The sequence below is a fragment of the Triticum urartu genome, chromosome 4A (assembly GCF_056163025.1).
Source record: "Triticum urartu cultivar PI428250 chromosome 4A, HENAU_Tu73, whole genome shotgun sequence".
In the NCBI taxonomy this organism is placed as follows: Eukaryota; Viridiplantae; Streptophyta; class Magnoliopsida; order Poales; family Poaceae; genus Triticum; species Triticum urartu.
The window spans coordinates 538,454,377-538,473,253 of record NC_141876.1 but is presented as its reverse complement, the minus strand read 5'-3'; the positions used below and the strand labels follow the sequence as shown (position 1 = coordinate 538,473,253).

Below are 18,877 nucleotides of genomic sequence, written 5' to 3'. Positions count from 1 at the left end.
GCGTGATCATCATAGTGCATGCAGGCCCGAACAACCAGATTAAGTATGCCCATTTACTTGGGAGTCAGGCGGTCCCGGCCTTCCCAATCGGCAGTGCATGGTCCCTTCCCTTGCATTATGCTACCTGGGTGGTAGTTGTAGAAGCACGCCAAGGGTTGGACAGGTTGTAGAGTCACCGGTTGCCGGCCTTTTTGGTTCATTCACGGTATAACAGCGTGGTCGTCCGTGCGGATGTCAGGATAGGTTACATTACAGTTAACAGACAGCCGTTTTGGTGTCAGGATAGCATGTGTTTTCGTACACCAAGTATTCGAATCGACGTCTTTTGAAATACGCCCAACGGTAGGTTGCTCGATTCAAAATGTAAATGGGGCACAAGATGCACATGCTGTGCTACCCTCACCCTGCTGCAACTGGCAACTGCAAATCCTGGCGTTTGAAGGCTACCCGAATGCAGTAAATTGGGGTCAAGAGATACAGTAACGTCGAGCAGTGAAAGGCCTGGAACGTGGAGGAACAGCGCTAGCCTGACATGCCCAGAAAGGAGTTGAGCAGCGATCTGTGGCGGGCTCCGCGCCATGATCCAGCGCACCAACGAAGATCAACACACATCGAGGTGACGAGCGGTGGGCGGTGGCTCACAAGCTCACCCCCTCAATTGGCTCCGCGCCACCGCTCACATGCAGGCACCAGGCAATGTGGCTTGTGTGGTAGCCTCTGAGTACCAGGCAATGAGCGTGATTTATACACATCAATCAGCCTTCAAACCCACCATAACAAATAAGTGAAGTCTAGACAACTTAAACGATTAATGAGTGACGTAAACTAATAACTACAATCATGAAAAGATATTAATGTACTTTCTGGTAAAATCTGAGCACATATCCTGGATTGCAATGTTTTGTAAACAGAACATGCAAAATGGGGCACCAATTCGAACTGCTGCTCCGTCCAGATCTTCAGTCGAATCGCGGATGAGGCCAGATGCTATGTTGTGCTAATTAGAAAGATTATACAAGCCGCCATGAATGTGGTTACAGCCGGCTGTATAGCCCGATTGCCAGTGTCGGTTTCCCTTTTTTCATTTGGTTGCCCTAGCTTTGTAACTTCGACTTCATTTAATGAAATATAGCGCCACGATGTCTTTTTGTTAAAAGGAAATGGGACACCACAGACGACCCAGAAATTAACAAAAGGATGTATCATTATCTGCCTGATGGAAATAAGCTTCCATTCTCCCCTTTTACAGCTCAAGCTGCATTTCCCTGCAAGTAGAGGAGGAAATAAACGCTCAGATGGTGGATTAACATGTTAACTTCTGAAACATGAAAAGCAAAGAGGAGCAAACTACCTTGGGTTTAGACTTGCTGGGTTTGGAGTCAGCAGCTTGTTTGCTATCAAGAGGACGCTTGAAAGGAAGGAAATCTATCCCACCCATGAATGGCTGCAGTGCTTTTGGCACTTCAACGCCATCCTCCCTCTGGTAGTTCTCCAGAATACAGCATAGGGTCCTCTCAGTTGCAGTCAGCGTAGAATTCAACATATGAACAAACTGTTTCGACTGCTCGTCATTCTGCAATTTGAACATGCATCAGTGGTGATAAGTGATCAGGCATTTTGATCTACACTAGGTAGAAGTACAGCAGAGTGCTGTTATCTACCAGTGTCCATTTGAAACAAAACCCTACCTTTTTCTGGCCATAGCCTATTCCAAGTCTCCTTGCCTGATAATCTGTGCAATTTGAACAGGATACTAGTTCTCTGAATGTTTTTGACGCAGGGAACCATGCTTCCAAATCATACTTCTTAGCTGCTGCATCATTAAGCGCACCAGAGACAATCGAAACTAGTTGATATGGTAGGCCAATCTGTAGCAAGGTGGACAATATAGAAATGTTTAGACATGTCAAAAACACACAGTCGAGGCTATAAACATGGTGTTTAAGGTTTCACAAAGCTTCAGATTCATACCTCCTTATAAAAATCTTCTGCATTTTTTATCATCTCCTCGTGCATTTCCCAGGATTCATTGTCATTTGGACTTGTGGCACAGAACTGTTCGATCTTTTCAAACTGGTGGACTCTGAAGATGCCAGCTGTATCCCTCCCGTGTGAACCAGCTTCTTTCCGGAAGCACGTGGAGAACCCAGCATATCTAAACAGGCAAAGTTAATAACCGAATATAACTAATGCATAGTGACTGAAGAGAAGCTACTTAATCTTAGGCATTACCCACCTAATTGGCAAATCAGCAGGATATATCCGATCACCCAGATGATAAGCACATAGTGGTTGCTCGGATGTAGCTATGAGATACTTATCGTCTCCGTCACCTGTTACCTGCCAAATGCAACTAATGGTCATGGACATTATATTACATGCGTTGGGTCAAATAATACCATTTTGAAACATCATTAGTTCAAATCAACAATGATCATCAGGAACCAGTGTACTAACAGAATTAAACGAGCAATAGTTCTCCAAACATCCCCCTAAACAATACATCTCAAGACTAGCCAGATAGCGAACTGGATATGAAAGGATACTTGTCTGAGAACACACTACCAATCTGTCTACCATAATGTTTAATGAAACTGGGCGGTGCTTACTGAAGCTGTGAACACACAATGACAAACTGGCAACAAGAGAATATGTTAGCATGCCCAGAGAAAGCATTGGAAAACATGGCCAAGTTTTTCAATACACAAATAAATGAAAGTAAGGATGCTCAATAACACCATAATATGTAAGAAGGGACACCTCTTTGGGCTTACTTTATAGAGCTCCTCATCAAATTGGGCCAACTGGGCACATTTTGCCATGATTTCCTTTCTCATGAAAAAAGGAGTTTGCATTGGTGTGAAGCCTCGTATTCTCAGGAATGTTAGGCCAAAATTTATCAATGCCTGGTTCAGGAGGACACCATTGCCCTTCAAAAAGAAACCTCTTCCACCAGCTACATCGGCACCTGCAAAAATTTGAGTGGGCAACAAAGTATGAGGGATAGCTAAACATTTAATAGAGCAACATAACATGATAATAACAATGGGTTTCTGTTAAGAGTACGTAATGGGCCTAATGGGCCTGGGCTGGCGGTATAGCCCGTTAGTCATAGGGTTAATTAGAGATAAGGGTCGCTTGCTTAGGGGTCAAGTAAGCTTTGCTGGGGAGTCAAGTAAACCTCTCTATATAAGGGGAGGAGATGTATCAATCTAATCAAGCAAGAATTAAGAAGGAAATCCCTTCCCTCTTGCTCGGCCGTGGGCAAAAAGGCCCCCGGCCGGCCCTCTCGCGCCCTCCTTCTAGCAGGACCATAACAATCTGGTATCAGCTTTTCCAGATTCGATCATGTGCAGCCCTCCACCGAGTTCTTCCCACCCGCCGCCGCCGCACACCTACCCGCCGCCACCAGCGTCTTCATCGGCGCTGCTGCCCCACACAGAAGGCGCGCCGGCATTGGGCGTGCTGGCGTCCTCAGGGGCGATTGCACCCTCTGCCCCGGCCCCGGCCCTCTCGCGCCCTCCTTCTAGCAGGACCATAACAATCTGGTATCAGCTTTTCCAGATTCGATCATGTGCAGCCCTCCACCGAGTTCTTCCCACCCGCCGCTGCCGCACACCTACCCGCCGCCACCAGCGTCTTCATCGGCGCTGCTGCCCCACACAGAAGGCGCGCCGGCATTGGGCGTGCTGGCGTCCTCAGGGGCGATTGCACCCTCTGCCCCGGCCCCGGCGCCGTCCGCCCTTGTCCTCACCCCGGAGCAGATGACAGCCGCAATCCTGGAATTATGGCAGGCCGTGGCGGGCATCAAGGCCTAACTCGTCGGGCCCTATGCGCCCCAGTCGCATCCCCAGCAGCCACCTCCTCCGCCGCCACACCAACAGCAGCTACCCCCGCCGCCGCCGCCCTTGGACGCAACCACGGCGCCGGTCATCTCGTACCAGCATGGGATGCCCTACGACGGGACTGCGACGACCTCGTTCCCATCAGCGCCGCCGCCGTCCTAGGGCGTCCCCATCCAGCAGCTCAAGTTCCCGCCGTCGCCGTCACCGCTTCCGGCTTGGATCGCTACCCGCCACATGTCGGCGGCGGTGAGGCTGCAGGCTGCTGCGCGCGGCCTCCTAGCGCGTCGGCGTGTGCGGGAGATGCGTGGTCTGCAGCTGCCGCTCCTCCCAGTTGCGCTTCGCTGCGCAAAGGACCTCGATCTCGACCGCTGCGTCGGGGATCTTGGGCATGCGGTTTTCCCCACGGGTGGCGGGCATGCTGTTTTCCCCACGGACAGCGACCTCAAAGTCTGCGACATCGGTGGTTGGGGGAGGGGGGGGGGGGGGCGCACCCCTCCTCGCCATTCTCCATCGAAAGCCCTCCACTCTTCTCTGTGCGGTGCAAACCAACAGCCGTCCGGCGGGGAGAAGGCATGGTGTCACTGACAGGAGCGCACCGCGTAGCACCACTGCATTCCTCCGCCGGCCGCCGCAAGGGCTCCTCTGCTGGTCGCTCTTGCGACCACTTCCAGGTGGCCATACACATGCACTCCTTTTGTCTAGATGGTGTCCATGGGATCCAGGTGGCTGCACACGTGCACGTCCGACGTGCGGATGGTGTCCACTTTATGTTCAGGGGTCCAAAATAAAGGGTCTCGGTCCATTTCAGGTTGGGAGTAATAAAACAAGCCGAGATGTAAAAGACTTGTTTTTAGGTGTTAGGTTTGTGTTGCGTCGAGTCATGGTTATAAGTTGGTTAGGTTGCAACTCGAGGACAAGCTGCACGTCCAGGTGGGGTGTAGTGTTAGAGTACGTAATGGGCCTAATGGGCCTGGGCTGGCGGTATAGCCCGTTAGTCTTAGGGTTAATTAGAGATAAGGGTCGCTTGCTTAGGGGTCAAGTAAGCCTTGCTGGGGAGTCAAGTAAACCTCTATATAAGGGGAGGAGATGTATCAATCTAATCAAGCAAGAATTAAGAAGGAAATCCCTTCCCTCTTGCTCGGCCGTGGGCAAAAAGGCCCCCGGCCGGCCCTCTCGCGCCCTCCTTCTAGCAGGACCATAACAGTTCACATATTGAGTAACCCCAGAGAGCTTGTTCTATTATATTATGAGAAAAGAAAAGAGGCTTCCTAAGTTTAAAAGAACAAACGTTTCATAAGCTTGAAGGTAGTGCAGGTAGATGCAAACATAAGAAAGTTGTTACTATTCTGCTACTAAATTTGATGGTCTGGGGTTCCATGACATCGTACAGAGCAATACAAATACAATCTATCAATCCCATCCCATATTCCCATATATGTATCAACAGCAATTGATAATGGTTTTTGTGACGCCACATACTAGATAAAACAACAGAATCAACGGTGCTAGTTGAAACCAGAAATTTCAGTTGCTGATACAGCAGTGCTAGCGGATGCCAGAAACTTCAGTTGCCGACACAGCAGTGCTAATTGATGCCAGAAACTTCAGTTGCCAATACAGCAGTGCTAGTTGAAACCAGAAATTTCAGTCAAATACACAAAATACTATTGCAAGTGTTTCACAAGACATTTTGCCAAATCAGCCATAAAGCAAAGCATGCCCCAGAATTGTGCGCATGCAGTCATACAAATTGTAGTCGTACTGATTATTAAAAATTCTTCAAAGCCAAAACCTATATTTGTCGGTATTGCTGTTCATCCAAAGTTTGGAACAAAAGTTATTGTTTTAGTCTTACAGAGAGGCAGAACAAAATCCATTCTAGAATGACAACTAGCACAACAAGAGAAGCAATTTAGTACTACGACAGGGTAAAGGAATATGCATTTGAACTTTCAACTAAACTTGAAACAAGCTAATCCAAACACAATGAGCAAGCATTCGAGCAACAGATGATTGTTTTTTAGCACATACCCTTGTCCAAAGATGCAATGTCAAGCATTAGGCAAAGATCCACATGATTCTTCAAGTTCTCCTCCAGTCTCCTCTCTCCCCATGTCCGGACAATAGCATTGTTTGCCTGAGAGAAGGAAATATTAAACCGCTTGAGATGCAGATGCCTTAGTATCAGTTCTGTGAAGAAAAGCTTGCCAGGATATTTCACATTACTAGAATAGGCACGTCCAATTGCTCACAAGCAGATTCAAACCCAACTGAACGTAATGCAGTGATCTTTCTTGTATATTACTATAGTGCCTAAATTGCAATAGGGATACCAATAGAGGAAACAGGAGAGTGAACTAGGTCAAAAACTAGAGCTAGTAGTTGCAAACAATTGCTAAAAAGGACACAATGCAATCAAACCAATGTTCTCTTAGTTATCTGGAACCACGAAATGTAAGGTTTGCACTTTCAACGCACCTCGTCGCCGCTGATGGGCACAGATTCATGCACGAGGTTGCCAATGGTGACGAGCTTGGCATCGAGGGTGGTCTTGGCCTCCTCCACATCCTTCTCCTTGGCGGCCAGCCTCCTCTTGATCTCCTCTGTGCTCTGTATCAGCTCCGTCGCATCCTGCTTTTTCTGCAAAAATTCGACATACCCACGGTCACGTGCGAATCCAGAGCCAACCTAAACGGGGCGAAAACAGAGCAAATCGACGCGAACGTACGGCCTTGAGCTTGCCGATCTCCTTGCTGGTCTTGTTGAGCTCCTGCCGGATCTTGTCAAGCTCAAACTGCCCTGCAGAGACAATACATACATCCTGGGGCTCAGGGTCCGCGGATCCGGAAGGTTCTGGGAGGGGTCAGGGAGCGGAGGAGCTCTTACTCTGGCGCCACGCCTCGTCGAGGACGATGACCTCGTCGACGAGCGCAACGTTTTCTTCTAATGTTTCGGGCTTGGCGTCGGCGGAGCGTCTGCGTTGCGACTCGCGGACAAGCTCAGGGTCGCCGCCCTTCTCCTTGCGGAAGAGGTTGATGTCGAGCATCTTCTCGCGCGACGGCGGCTACGGGTGGGACGGCGGCGGCGGCGGCGGCGGCGGGGAGGAAGGGATTTTCTTCTCTGTGTTTTTCTTTGACACGGGGAGCAAGGGTTTTGACGCAGAGAAGATGGCGGCGGCCCCAAGTTAGTCCATTTTGTCCTCGCAAATTGGCCCACACGCCTGTAAGTCCTTGGGCACGGCCCATTTAGCTCCTTTTTGTCTTTCTCCTCGCTGTTAATATTTGCATATGTTCGGTTGATCCATGTATAGTACTCCCTCCGTCCCAAATTTGTACTAAGCTCGAGACAGTTATTTTGGGACGGAGGGAGTAGTATTTTCATCTGAAAAAAACGTATATGTAGTAGCTTTATCACCAGTTTCGGGAACCTTTTAGAAGATTCCATAAAAAAAATTAATGCAGCTTTCTCTTGCGTTTTTTCAGGACGACTTCTATTTTATTTTCCCTTTTCCAAATATGTGAACATTTCAAAATTATAAACTTTTCTTAAATTTGTGAAAATTTTCAAATGCATGGAATTTTTACAACTTATGAAGTTATTCAAATTTGTGAACATATTTAAAAATCTATTTTTTTTCAAATTCATGAACTTTTTTTTTCAGGTTTGAGAACTTTTCCTGAAATTTATTATTTTTTCTCGAATTGGTGAACTATATTCAGAAATTCATGCAATTTATAAAACTTGTGATTTTTTCATTTTTCTGTAAAATTTTATAAATACACGATTTTTTTCAATTTTATGAACCTTTTTCAAAATCCATGATTTTTTCAATTTTTCTGGGGAAAAAATAAAATCCATGTTTTTCAGATTATTTTTTTTCCTAGAAAGTGAAGTAAATTGGTCGACCGGTCGAGCAGTGAAATCAGACAAGTGCCCAGATAGACTAGGCACGCAAGGCATCGTGTTAGGCTGGCCGATGAAGACCAGGCGTTTGACCGCCACATCGTTCTGTGGCGCATAATGAGTTGTAAAAGAGATGTCAGTGGATAGACATGAAATGCGCACCCTGGGAGATGATTCACTAGTGCCCTACACTCCTTTTTTTACTTTAGATTTTTTCTTGTTTTCTCACTTTTAAATTTATTACAATTTTGAAATCAATAAATAGTTTTTGAAATTTTAGAACAAGTTTAGAAAAACTCCGGAATACTTTTTGAAATTCATGTACATTTTTTTATTTCATGAAATTTTTGAAATTTGTAAATATTTTTAAAATTCGTTAACACATTCTGAAATTGTGAAAGTTTTTCGAATTCATGAAACATTTATCCAAGTTATGAACATTTTTTTAATTCATGGATTTTAAATTATGAATGTCTTTTGAATACAAGAACATTTCTACAAGTCATGAACATTTTTTGAATTTGTGAAAATTTTATTAATTCACGAAAGTTTTTGAAATAATGAAAGTTTTTTGAATTCACGAACATATTTCCAAGTTCGGAACATATTTTGAATGCAAACTTTTAAAGAATTCGTACCAATGTTTTGTAATTCAGGAACATTTATAAAAAATTGAAACATTAATTTTAATTTCAGAACTATTTTGAAATCCCGAATATTTTTTAAAAGAAGAAAAAATATTGCAAAGAACAACAAATGACAAAAAATGAAAGAAAAGAAACATGAGTGTGGGTGGGGGAATGTAAGGTACACGATTGCTTGCTATCGCCAACAAGCCCGCAGACCGCAGCACTGCCACCTTGCGTTTTATATTATTTTTTAAAACTTAAATGTGTATATGATTTTTTAAACCTAAATTTACACGAGCATGCATGGAGGCTAGGTGAGTAAAGATGTGGGTACGCCAGGCTACCGCCATGCAAATTATGTTTCCTTTCCATTTTAATATTAAGTTTAAAACCAAAATTTACATGATTTTTTATTAGAAGAAAAAAAACAAAGTGAATTTGAAATTTTTTAGCACGAATGCCTTTAATAAAAAAATTCACAACAGTGCAAAAATGTTTCTACGTTGAAGAAATGTATGTGAATGTTTTGAAAATGTGTACATGATGTACAAAAATGTTGGCATAGCATAATGAAAATGTAGATGGCATTTTAAAGAAGTACTATCGCATTCCAAAAAAATGTTGTGGCATTTAAAAAACAATTATACAATGAAAAATACATTTTCATATTTTATGAAAACGTTTATTTCGATCAAAATGTACATTGCATTTTAAAAGGAATATTCACGTGTTTCCAAAGTAATGTCGGTGAAATATTTCAAAATGTTTATGAATCGTAAAAAAATGTCCTAGTAGTTTGAAAAAATATATTGACATTAAAAATATGTTCAGAATGTATTTAAAAAACATTTACATGTGTTTGAAATAGTGTTCATAATATGTTTTCAACAAAAATGTACATTGTGTGTGTGAGAAATCTACAACATGTATTGAAAAAATTGTTTCACAACTACACTGAAAATGTTCAATATGCGCTGAAAGAAAGTAGGCATGTGTTAAAAACAACAAAAAGTGATGACAACTGACGAAGAAACGTAAAAAAAAGAAATGAAAACCAAGAATAAAAACAAAGTACACAGAAGGAAAAAGCCTGTAATAATAAAAATAAAATCAAAGAAAAAAACTGAGAAAAATCAGTGCAAAAAAAGGAAACATGAGAACTAAGCAAGTTTTTGTTTGTGAAGAAAACAAAGGATAAGAGTGATAACCTACAAAGAAACGAAGAAAACCAATAAAAGACAAAGAAAAACTGATTGAGACACAAAGAAACTTCCTCGCAAAAAAAAAGAGACACAAAGAAACTTGAAGAAAAAAATAAACGATGAAAAACCAAAGCGAGCGCAGCCAGCATCGAGCGACCCGAAGTATGCGAAATGGACTGGCACCGATACTATAGCACAAAGGATAAATTTTCAGACAAGCGTACCATACAACTCGCTACAAGCAAGACACATAGTCTCCGCGCTCTCCCGATTCGTATTTGGCACTTATAGCCCAATTGGTAAAGGGCGCACACCGCTCATACTAAACTGAACAGCCCAGGTAGAAGCCTGTTTTGTTTTTTGCGAACATCACTATCCGGTTTTGTCAAGCTTCTAGAATCTTCTAAAGATTTTCTTAAAATTTCTTCTTCTTTTTTCCCTTTTGTTTCCCTTTTTATCTATTTTTTATTTTATTTTTCCTTATATTTCAAATTCCTGAGCATTTTTTAATTCATGAAGTTTCTTAAATTCGAGATTGTTTTAAAAAATTCCATGGAGATTTTCAAATTGTGAACTTCTTTAATTCAATATTTTTTTCCAATTTTTTAAAAACTTTTTTCAAATTTATGAATATTTTTCAAATTCTGAACAATTTCATAATTTTTGAACTTTTAGAAAATTGTGATCATTCTTTCAAATCAACGAACTTTTTCAAATGAATTAATTTGTTTTTGAGTTTACGAACTCTTTTTCAAATTCACGAACATTTATGCAAATTCATATTTAAAAAATAAACTTTTTCCAAATTCATGAACTTCTGAACTCATAAAAAAATTTGTGATTTGTTTCAAATTCATACTATTTTTCAAAATTGCAAGATTTTTCAAAAATCACGTACTTGTTAAAGAACGTCAATTTTTTTATTTCACATTTTTCCCAATAGTTTTATGAAAAAACAACTGGTTTTTCCTAGCAAGCAACCACGAGAAAAAATGGGACAAAAAAGCCAGTTAGCGAAGGGAGGGAGCGAGCGATAGAGCTCACGTTAGATTGGGTCGCATCCCACTTGCATGCACGCTGGATAGGACTTCTCTGCCACTCTTTTTGGAGAAAATTTCTTATTTGACATTATTTTAAAATCTACTTCCTTATTTGCTACTAAATATTTTTTTTCTTATTTGACACAAGTTCTAAATTTTATTTCTTATATGACATTTCCGTCCATTTTAAGCATAAATGACACCTGAAAAGACGATTTTGCCCCTCATGTGGTATGTGTGTGGGGGCAATAGCGCACACACGCAGCATCAGTTCGAGGACAGGAGCACACACGCAGCAACACATACACATGCACCAACATGCACGTGCACATGTGCACACACCCACCCACACACACAACAACACACATGCACACGCACACACACATGCAACACACACACAGCAACAGCAGCACACACGCAGGCAGCACATAGGCACGCAACAGCACGCGCGCACACACACGTACACACACAGTAGCAAACACACACGCAGCAGCACACACACACATGCAGCAGCAGCACACATGTGCGCATGCACCCACACACGCGCACGCACACACATACCGCATGAGGGGCAAAATCGTCTTTTCAGGTGTCATTTAGGCCTAAAATGGACGGAAGTGTCGTATAGGGAATAAAATTTAGGACTAGCGTCGAATAGGGAAAAAAACTTTTCCAATGTTAAATAAGGAATCAGATTTTAAGACAATGTCAAATAAGGAATTTTCTCCTCTTTTTACTTAAAAAACACATACAATGCCAATATCCAATTCTCTGTCCGGGCTCATCTATAGCCCGTGAATAGTAATTTCAAGTAAAATACTAGAAAAAATAAAAAAAATCTGATTTTTTCATGTTAGATGATTGAGTGCGCGAAGTGCGTCCCAAATTTCAAATAATTTGAATATCTAAGCAAAAAAGATCAGGCCCGAACAGTGTACAAACAGTAAACTTTTTCACAGACCTCTAATTTGTCTTTTTTGCTGAGAGCTACTCAAGCATTCAAATACTTTGAAATTTGGCACAGACATCATACACTTGGTCATCTTTCTCCACATTTTTTAATGATTTTTTTAAAATATTTTAACGATTTTTTATTCACTCAAGGGCTCATTTGACCCCTGGGAGCCAAATTGCTGCTCTCCATACAATGGCACTCTTTTAAGGGCCGTAAGGGTTCCATTTTTTCTCTATTTTTGCGGAAAAAATACAATGTCGTGGTGGATTTCCTCACGACAACACATGTAATTATGGAGATAAGCGTGGGGAAGCGGGGGATTCACCCTTCGTATTCCGATTTTTGAAGACAAGGTTTGTTTCTATCTTTCTCTTTGTGTGTCAAGTTCTTTGTGGAAGACTCGGCACAACTCATACTCCGCCGCCCGCCACTCTATGATGCTATAAAAAGCACCTCCTCCTCGAGCGACCATATCCCATCCCCTCCACCTACCGTCGGCCTCTTACCGTGCCTCTCCTGCCCCATCCCCTCTCTACAGGACATGGAGACAACGACCGCGGTGGAGCTTGTGTCCACACAGGTAGGGATGTAAATGGTACGAATAATTTCCACTCCGAATCCGCATTTGAATCTATTTCTAAGGATATGGTATGCACTTGCACGAAAGAGCCGGATATGAAGCCAAATCTTTTCGAAAATCGTTTTAGAAGTGGGGAAAAGGAAAATGAGAGACGACTGGCGAATAATGTAATGCGAGAGATGAGAGTTTATGATGGGTACTTGGTATGTCTTGACTTGGTGTAGATCTCCCCGGCAACGGCGCCACAAATCCTTCTTGCTACCTCTTGAGCTTGTGTTATTTTTTTCCTTGAAGAGGAAATGGTGATGCAACAAAGGAGCGTAAGTATTTCCCTCAGTTTTGAGAATCAAGGTATCAATCCAATAGGAGACTACGCAACAAGCCACTGAATACCTGCACAAACAAACACCAACATGCAACCAACGTGACAAAGGGGTTGTCAATCCCTTCACGGTTATTCGCAAAGTGAATCTGATAGAGATGGATAAATGGTAAAATAATATTTTTGGTATTTTTGGTTTATGGAACGAAAAGTAAAGATTACAAAGGAAAGTAAATAGTAAAGTGGAATTGTAGATCGAAAACTTATATGATGGAAAATAGACCCGGGGGCCATAGGTTTCACTGGTGGCTTCTCTCAAGATAGAAATTATTACGGTGGGTGAACAAATTACTGCCGAGCAATTGATAGAAAGACGCGAAGTTATGACGATATCTAAGTCAATGATCATGAATATAGGCATCACATCTGTGTCAAGTAGATCGAAACGATTCTGCATCTACTACTACTACTCCACACATTGACCGACTCCTGCCTGCATCTAGCGTATTAAGTTCATAAGAACAGAGTAACGCATTAAGCAAGATGGCATGATGTAGCGGGATTAACTCAAGCAATATGATGAAAACCCCATCTTGTTATCCTTGATGGCAACAATACAATACGTGCCATGCTGCCCCTACTGTCACTGGGAAAGGACACCGCAAGATTTGTTGGGAAACGTAGTAATTTCAAAAAAATTCCTACGCACACGCAAGATCATGGTGATGCATAGCAACGAGAGGGGAGAGTGTTGTCCACATACCCTCCTAGACCGAAAGCGAAAGCGTTAGCACAACGCGGTTGATGTAGTCGTATGTCTTCACGATCCGACCGATCAAGTACCGAACGCACGGCACCTCCGAGTTTAGCACATGTTCAGCCCGATGACGTCCCTCGAACTCCGATCCAGCCGAGTGTTGAGGGAGAGTTTCATCAGCACGACAGCGTGGTGACGATGATGATGTTCTACTGACGCATGGCTTCGCCTAAGCACTGCTACAGTATTATCGAGGTGGACTATGGTGGAGGGGGGCACCGCACACGGCTAAAAGATCAACTGATCAATTGTTGTGTCTCTAGGGTGCCCCTTGCCCTCGTATATAAAGGAGCAAGGGGGGTGCGGCCGGCTAGGAGAGATGGCGCGCAAGGAGGAGTCCTACTCACACCGGGAGTAGGACTCCCCACTTTCCTAGTTGGATTAGGACTTGGGAGGGGGAAAGAGGAGGGAGAGAGGAAGGAAGGGCGGCGCCGCCCCCCTATCCTTGTCCTATTCGGACTAGGGGGGAGGGGCGCGCGACCCAGCCCTGGCCGCCTCTCCTCTTCTCCGTAAAGGCCCACTAAGGCCCATTAACCTCCCGGGGGGTTTCGGTAACCTCCCGGTACTCCGGAAAAATCCCGATTTCACCCGGAACACTTCCGATATCCAAACATAGGCTTCCAATATATCAATCTTCATGTCTCGACCATTTCGAGACTCCTCGTCATGTCTGTGATCACATCCGGGACTCCGAACAACCTTCGGTACATCAAAATATATAAACTCATAATATAACTGTCATCAAAACGTTAAGCGTGCGGACCCTACGGGTTCGAGAACTATGTAGACATGACCGAGACACGTCTCCGGTCAATAACCAATAGCGGAACCTAGATGTTCATATTGGCTACCACATATTCTACGAAGATCTTTATCGGTCAGACCGCATAACTACATACGTTGTTCCCTTTGTCATCGGTATGTTACTTGCCCGAGATTCGATCATCGGTATCTCAATATCTAGTCCAATCTCGTTACCGGCAAGTCTGTTTACTCGTTTCGTAATACATCATTCCGCAACTAACTCATTAGTTGCAATGCTTGCAAGGCTTAAGTGATGTGCATTACCGAGAGGGCCCAGAGATACCTCTCCGACAATCGGAGTGAGAAATCCTAATCTCGAAATACGCCAACCCAAAAAGTACCTTCGGAGACACCTGCAGAGCACCTTTATAATCACCTAGTTACGTTGTGACGTTTGGTAGCACACAAAGTGTTCCCCCGGTAAACGGGAGTTGCATAATCTCATAGTCATAGGAACACGTATAAGTCATGAAGAAAGCAATAGCAACATACTAAACGATCGGGTGCTAAGCTAACGGAATGGGTCAAGTCAATCACATCATTCTCCTAATGATGTGATCCCGTTAATCAAATGACAACCTATGTCAATGGCTAGGAAACTTAACCATCTTTGATCAACGAGCTAGTCAAGTAGAGGCATACTAGTGACATACTGTTTGTCTATGTATTCACACATGTATTATGTTTCCGGTTAATACAATTCTAGCATGAATAATAAACATTTATCATGATATAAGGAAATAAATAATAACTTTATTATTGCCTCTAGGGCATATTTCCTTCAGTCTCCCACTTGCACTAGAGTCAATAATCTATATTACACAGTAATGATTCTAACACCCATGGAGCCTTGGTGCTGATCATGTTTTGCTCGTGGAAGAGGCTTAGTCAATGAGTATGCAACATTCAGATCCGTATGTATCTTGCAAATTTCTATGTCTCCCACCTGTACTAAGTCCCGGATGGAATTGAAGCGTCTCTTGATGTGCTTGGTTCTCTTGTGAAATCTGGATTCCTTCGCCAAGGCAATTGCACCAGTATTGTCACAAAAGATTTTCATTGGACCCGATGCACTACGTATGACACCTAGATCAGATATGAACTCCTTCATCCAGACTCCTTCATTTTCTGCTTCCAAAGCAGCTATGTACTCTGCTTCACACGTAGATCCCGCCACGACGCTTTGTTTAGAACTGCACCAACTAACAGCTCCACCGTTCAATGTAAACACGTATCTGGTTTGCGATTTAGAATCGTCCGGATCAGTGTCAAAGCTTGCATCAACGTAACCATTTACGATGAGCTCTTTGTCACCTCCATAAACAAGAAACATATCCTTAGTCCTTTTCAGGTATTTCAGGATGTTCTTGACCGCTTTCCAGTGATCCACTCCTGGATTACTTTGGTACCTCCCTGCTAGACTTATAGCAAGGCACACATCAGGTCTGGTACACAACATTGCATACATGATAGAGCCTATGGCTGAAGCATAGGGAATATCTTTCAGTTTCTCTCTATCTTCTGAGTGGTCGGGCATTGAGTCTTACTCAACTTCACACCTTGTAACAGAGGCAAGAACCCTTTCTTTGCTTGATCCATTTTGAACTTCTTCAAAACTTTGTCAAGGTATGTGCTTTGTGAAAGTCCAATTAAGCGTCTTGATCTATCTCTATAGATCTTGATGCCCAATATATAAGCAGCTTCACCGAGGTCTTTCATTGAAAAACTCTTATTCAAGTATCCCTTTATGCTATCCAGAAATTCTATATCATTTCCAATCAACAATGTGTCATCCACATATAATATTAGAAATGCTACAGAGCTCCCACTCACTTTCTTGTAAATACAGGCTTCTCCAAAAGTTTGTACAAAACCAAATGGATCGCTGGAGCTTGCACACTTTGTTAGCTCCCTTTGGATCGACAAAACCTTCCGGTTGCGTCATATACAACTCTTCTTCCAGAAATCCATTCAGGAATGCAGTTTTGACATCCATTTGCCAAATTTCATAATCATAAAATGCGGCAATTGCTAACATGATTCGGACAGACTTAAGCATCGCTACGGGTGAGAAGGTCTCATCGTAGTCAATCCCTTGAACTTGTCGAAAACTTTTCGCAACAAGTCGAGCTTTATAGACAGTAACATTACCGTCAGCGTCAGTCTTCTTCTTGAAGATCCATTTATTCTCAATTGCTTCCCGATCATCGGGCAAGTCAACCAAAGTCCACACTTTGTTCTCATACATGGATCCCATCTTAGATTTCATGGCCTCAAGCCATTTCACGGAATCTGGGCTCACCATCGCTTCTTCATAGTTCATAGGTTCGTCATGGTCTAGTAACATAACTTCCAGAACAGGATTACCGTACCACTCTGGTGCGGATCTTACTCTAGTTGACCTACGAGGTTCAGCAACAACTTGATCTAAAGTTTCATGATCATCATCATTAACTTCCTCACTAATTGGTGTAGGTGTCACAGAAACCGGTTTCTGTGATGAACTACTTTCCAATAAGGGAGCAGGTACAGTTACCTCATCAAGTTCTACTTTCCTTCCACTCACTTCTTTCGAGAGAAACTTCTTCTCTAGAAAAACTCTGAATTTAGCAACAAAAGTCTTGCCTTCGGATCTATGATAGAAGGTGTACCCAACGGTCTCCTTTGGGTATCCTATAAAGACACATTTCTCCGATTTGGGTTCGAGCTTATCAGGTTGAAGTTTTTTCACATAAGCATCGCAGCCCCAAACTTTCAGAAACGACAACTTTGGTTTCTTGCCAAACCATAGTTCATAAGGCGTCGCCTCAACGGATTTCGATGGTGCCCTATTTAACGTGAATGCGGCCGTCTCTAAAGCATAATGTAACACCCCGGATGTAACTTTCCCAATTTGTACTCCAACTCTTGTCGTTTCGGCATTAAGTTATTCTATTTTCTCGGGTTCGGGTCTTTGTCTCCGTGTGTTGTTATCGTTGTCATGCATCTCATATCATGTCATCATGTGCATTGCATTTGCATACGTGTCCATCTCATGCATTCGAGCATTTTCCCCGTTGTCCGTTTTGCATTCCGGCGCTTCGTTCTCCTCCGGTGGTCATTTCTACCTTTCTTTCGTGTGTGGGGATTAAACATTTTCGGATTGGACTGAGACTTGCCAAGCGGCCTTGGTTTACTACCGGTAGACCGCCTGTCAAGTTTCATATCATTTGGACTTCGTTTGATACTCCAACGGTTAACCGAGGAACCGAAAAGGCCTCGTATGTGTTGCAGCCCAACACCCCTCCATTTTGGCCCAAAACCCACCTAAGCCTTCTCCATCATCTAGAGCGTTTGATCACGATCGTGTGGCCGAAAACCGCACCTCATTTGGACTCTCCTAGCTCCCTCTATGCATATAAATAGGTCCTCCTCGAAAATCTCGGATCCCCCTCCCCGAAACCCTAAAAATCATCTCCGCGCGGCCGGACATTGTCCGCCCCGCGCCAGACGTCGCCGCCGCCCCAACCGGGAGCCGCCATGTGGCAGCGCCCCACTTCGCCGCGCCGCCACCTGCGCGGGCCCGCCAGGCCCAGCGCCGGCCCCCGCGGCCCGTAGCAGCCGCCGCCGCCTCCTTCGCTCCCCGCCGCCCGCGCCTCGCCGGCCGCCGCCGCCAAGCCGCCGTCGCCGCCATCGCCGGACCGAGCCGCCCCGCCACCTGGTGCTCGCCGCGCCGCCGTCCTGCGTGGCTCCGGCCGCCGCCCCGCTCGCCTCGCTCGCCAGCCGTCTCCACCACCATCTCCGGTCACCTCCCCGGCGAACTCCGGCGAGATTCCGGCCGGATCCGGATCGGGACCAGATCCACCGGTCCCCGATCCAAACGCCCTCGCCCATCCGCGCACCGCTCCGTCCCGATCCGCGAGATCCACTTTTCTTGGAGGTTGATTTTTCTACCAAGTCGTCAGAATTTTCAGATCCATGTACCCATGTTCATAGCCTCGTAACTTTGCACCCGTAGCTCCGATTCATGCATATAGCATATCAAAATGTTCATCTCAGAGAGTACATCATTTCATTCCATTGCATAATTTTCATTTGAGTTCATCTTGATGCCCGAAATGCTGTTAGAAGAGGGCTACTTGAGATAATTGTCAGATCTGCTGCTCCGTTTAGGTTTTTGTCATTTTTGCCATGATTATTGTGTGCATGCTATGCCCATGAGTTCTACATATGTTTTGTTAAGGGTTTTGCCATCTTTCCATAGGTGCAACCCATGTATTTTTGTTATGTGTGTGGTGACTAGCACAAGCTTGCAAAGTGGTGCACTTGTTCATTCAGTTTTTCAGGGACTTAGCAATTCCACTAAGTCCTTGAGCTGTTTATCTCATATGGCCATATGTTCATGTTGTTTCCTAGTGATCCGTGCCTCTTTTGAGGATGATCAGTAAGGATGTTTTGTTAATCTTGTAGTGCTTTATCCATCCATGTCTTTGTTTGCAATTATGGAGCACCCTAGCTTGAGTCAATCGAGCTCTACTTTTGCTACTTTGTGAATCTGGGCAGATTGTCAACTTGTTTGCAATTTTGCCGATGATGTTGTAGTTGATCCGTGCATGCTATGCTATTGTTCTTGCCATGTCTAGCTTGAATTTTGTGTATTCTTGATGAGTGTATGCTTAGTTTGTCATGACTTGCTCCGTAGTGAGTGCATCAAGCTCGTAAACATGCCTACTTGAGTTATGTTTTCAGCATGCTCCAGTTTTCACTAAGTCTGAAAACTGATTATGTTTTTGCTATGTTC

General features: G+C 43.9%; 1 protein-coding gene across 1 annotated transcript; it reads right to left on the bottom strand.

Annotated features, from left to right (window-relative positions):
- Positions 1 to 785: 785 nt before the first annotated feature.
- Positions 786 to 7,015, bottom strand: LOC125552620 (serine--tRNA ligase). Its single transcript, XM_048716231.2, has 10 exons — positions 6,732 to 7,015; positions 6,574 to 6,644; positions 6,324 to 6,485; positions 5,877 to 5,982; positions 2,775 to 2,968; positions 2,237 to 2,340; positions 1,972 to 2,155; positions 1,689 to 1,868; positions 1,352 to 1,573; positions 786 to 1,265 (listed from the first exon to the last, which is right to left on the bottom strand). Exons 1-10 carry the CDS (start codon positions 6,889 to 6,891, stop codon positions 1,251 to 1,253), a joined length of 1,398 nt encoding a protein of 465 aa, XP_048572188.1. The 5' UTR covers positions 6,892 to 7,015; the 3' UTR covers positions 786 to 1,250.
- Between the last annotated feature and the right edge of the window lie 11,862 nt (positions 7,016 to 18,877).

What these genes read in the sequence shown, in the direction of transcription:
- LOC125552620 (XM_048716231.2), bottom strand. Translation starts at nt 6,891, where the DNA reads ATGCTCGACATCAACCTCTTCCGCAAGGAGAAGGGCGGCGACCCTGAG. An exon ending in CGACGAGGCGTGGCGCCAGA is followed by an intron (nt 6,645 to 6,731) that starts GTAAGAGCTCCT and finishes TTGTCTCTGCAG; the next exon opens with GGCAGTTTGAGCTTGACAAG. An exon ending in CAGAAGATTTTTATAAGGAG is followed by an intron (nt 1,869 to 1,971) that starts GTATGAATCTGA and finishes ACCTTGCTACAG; the next exon opens with ATTGGCCTACCATATCAACT.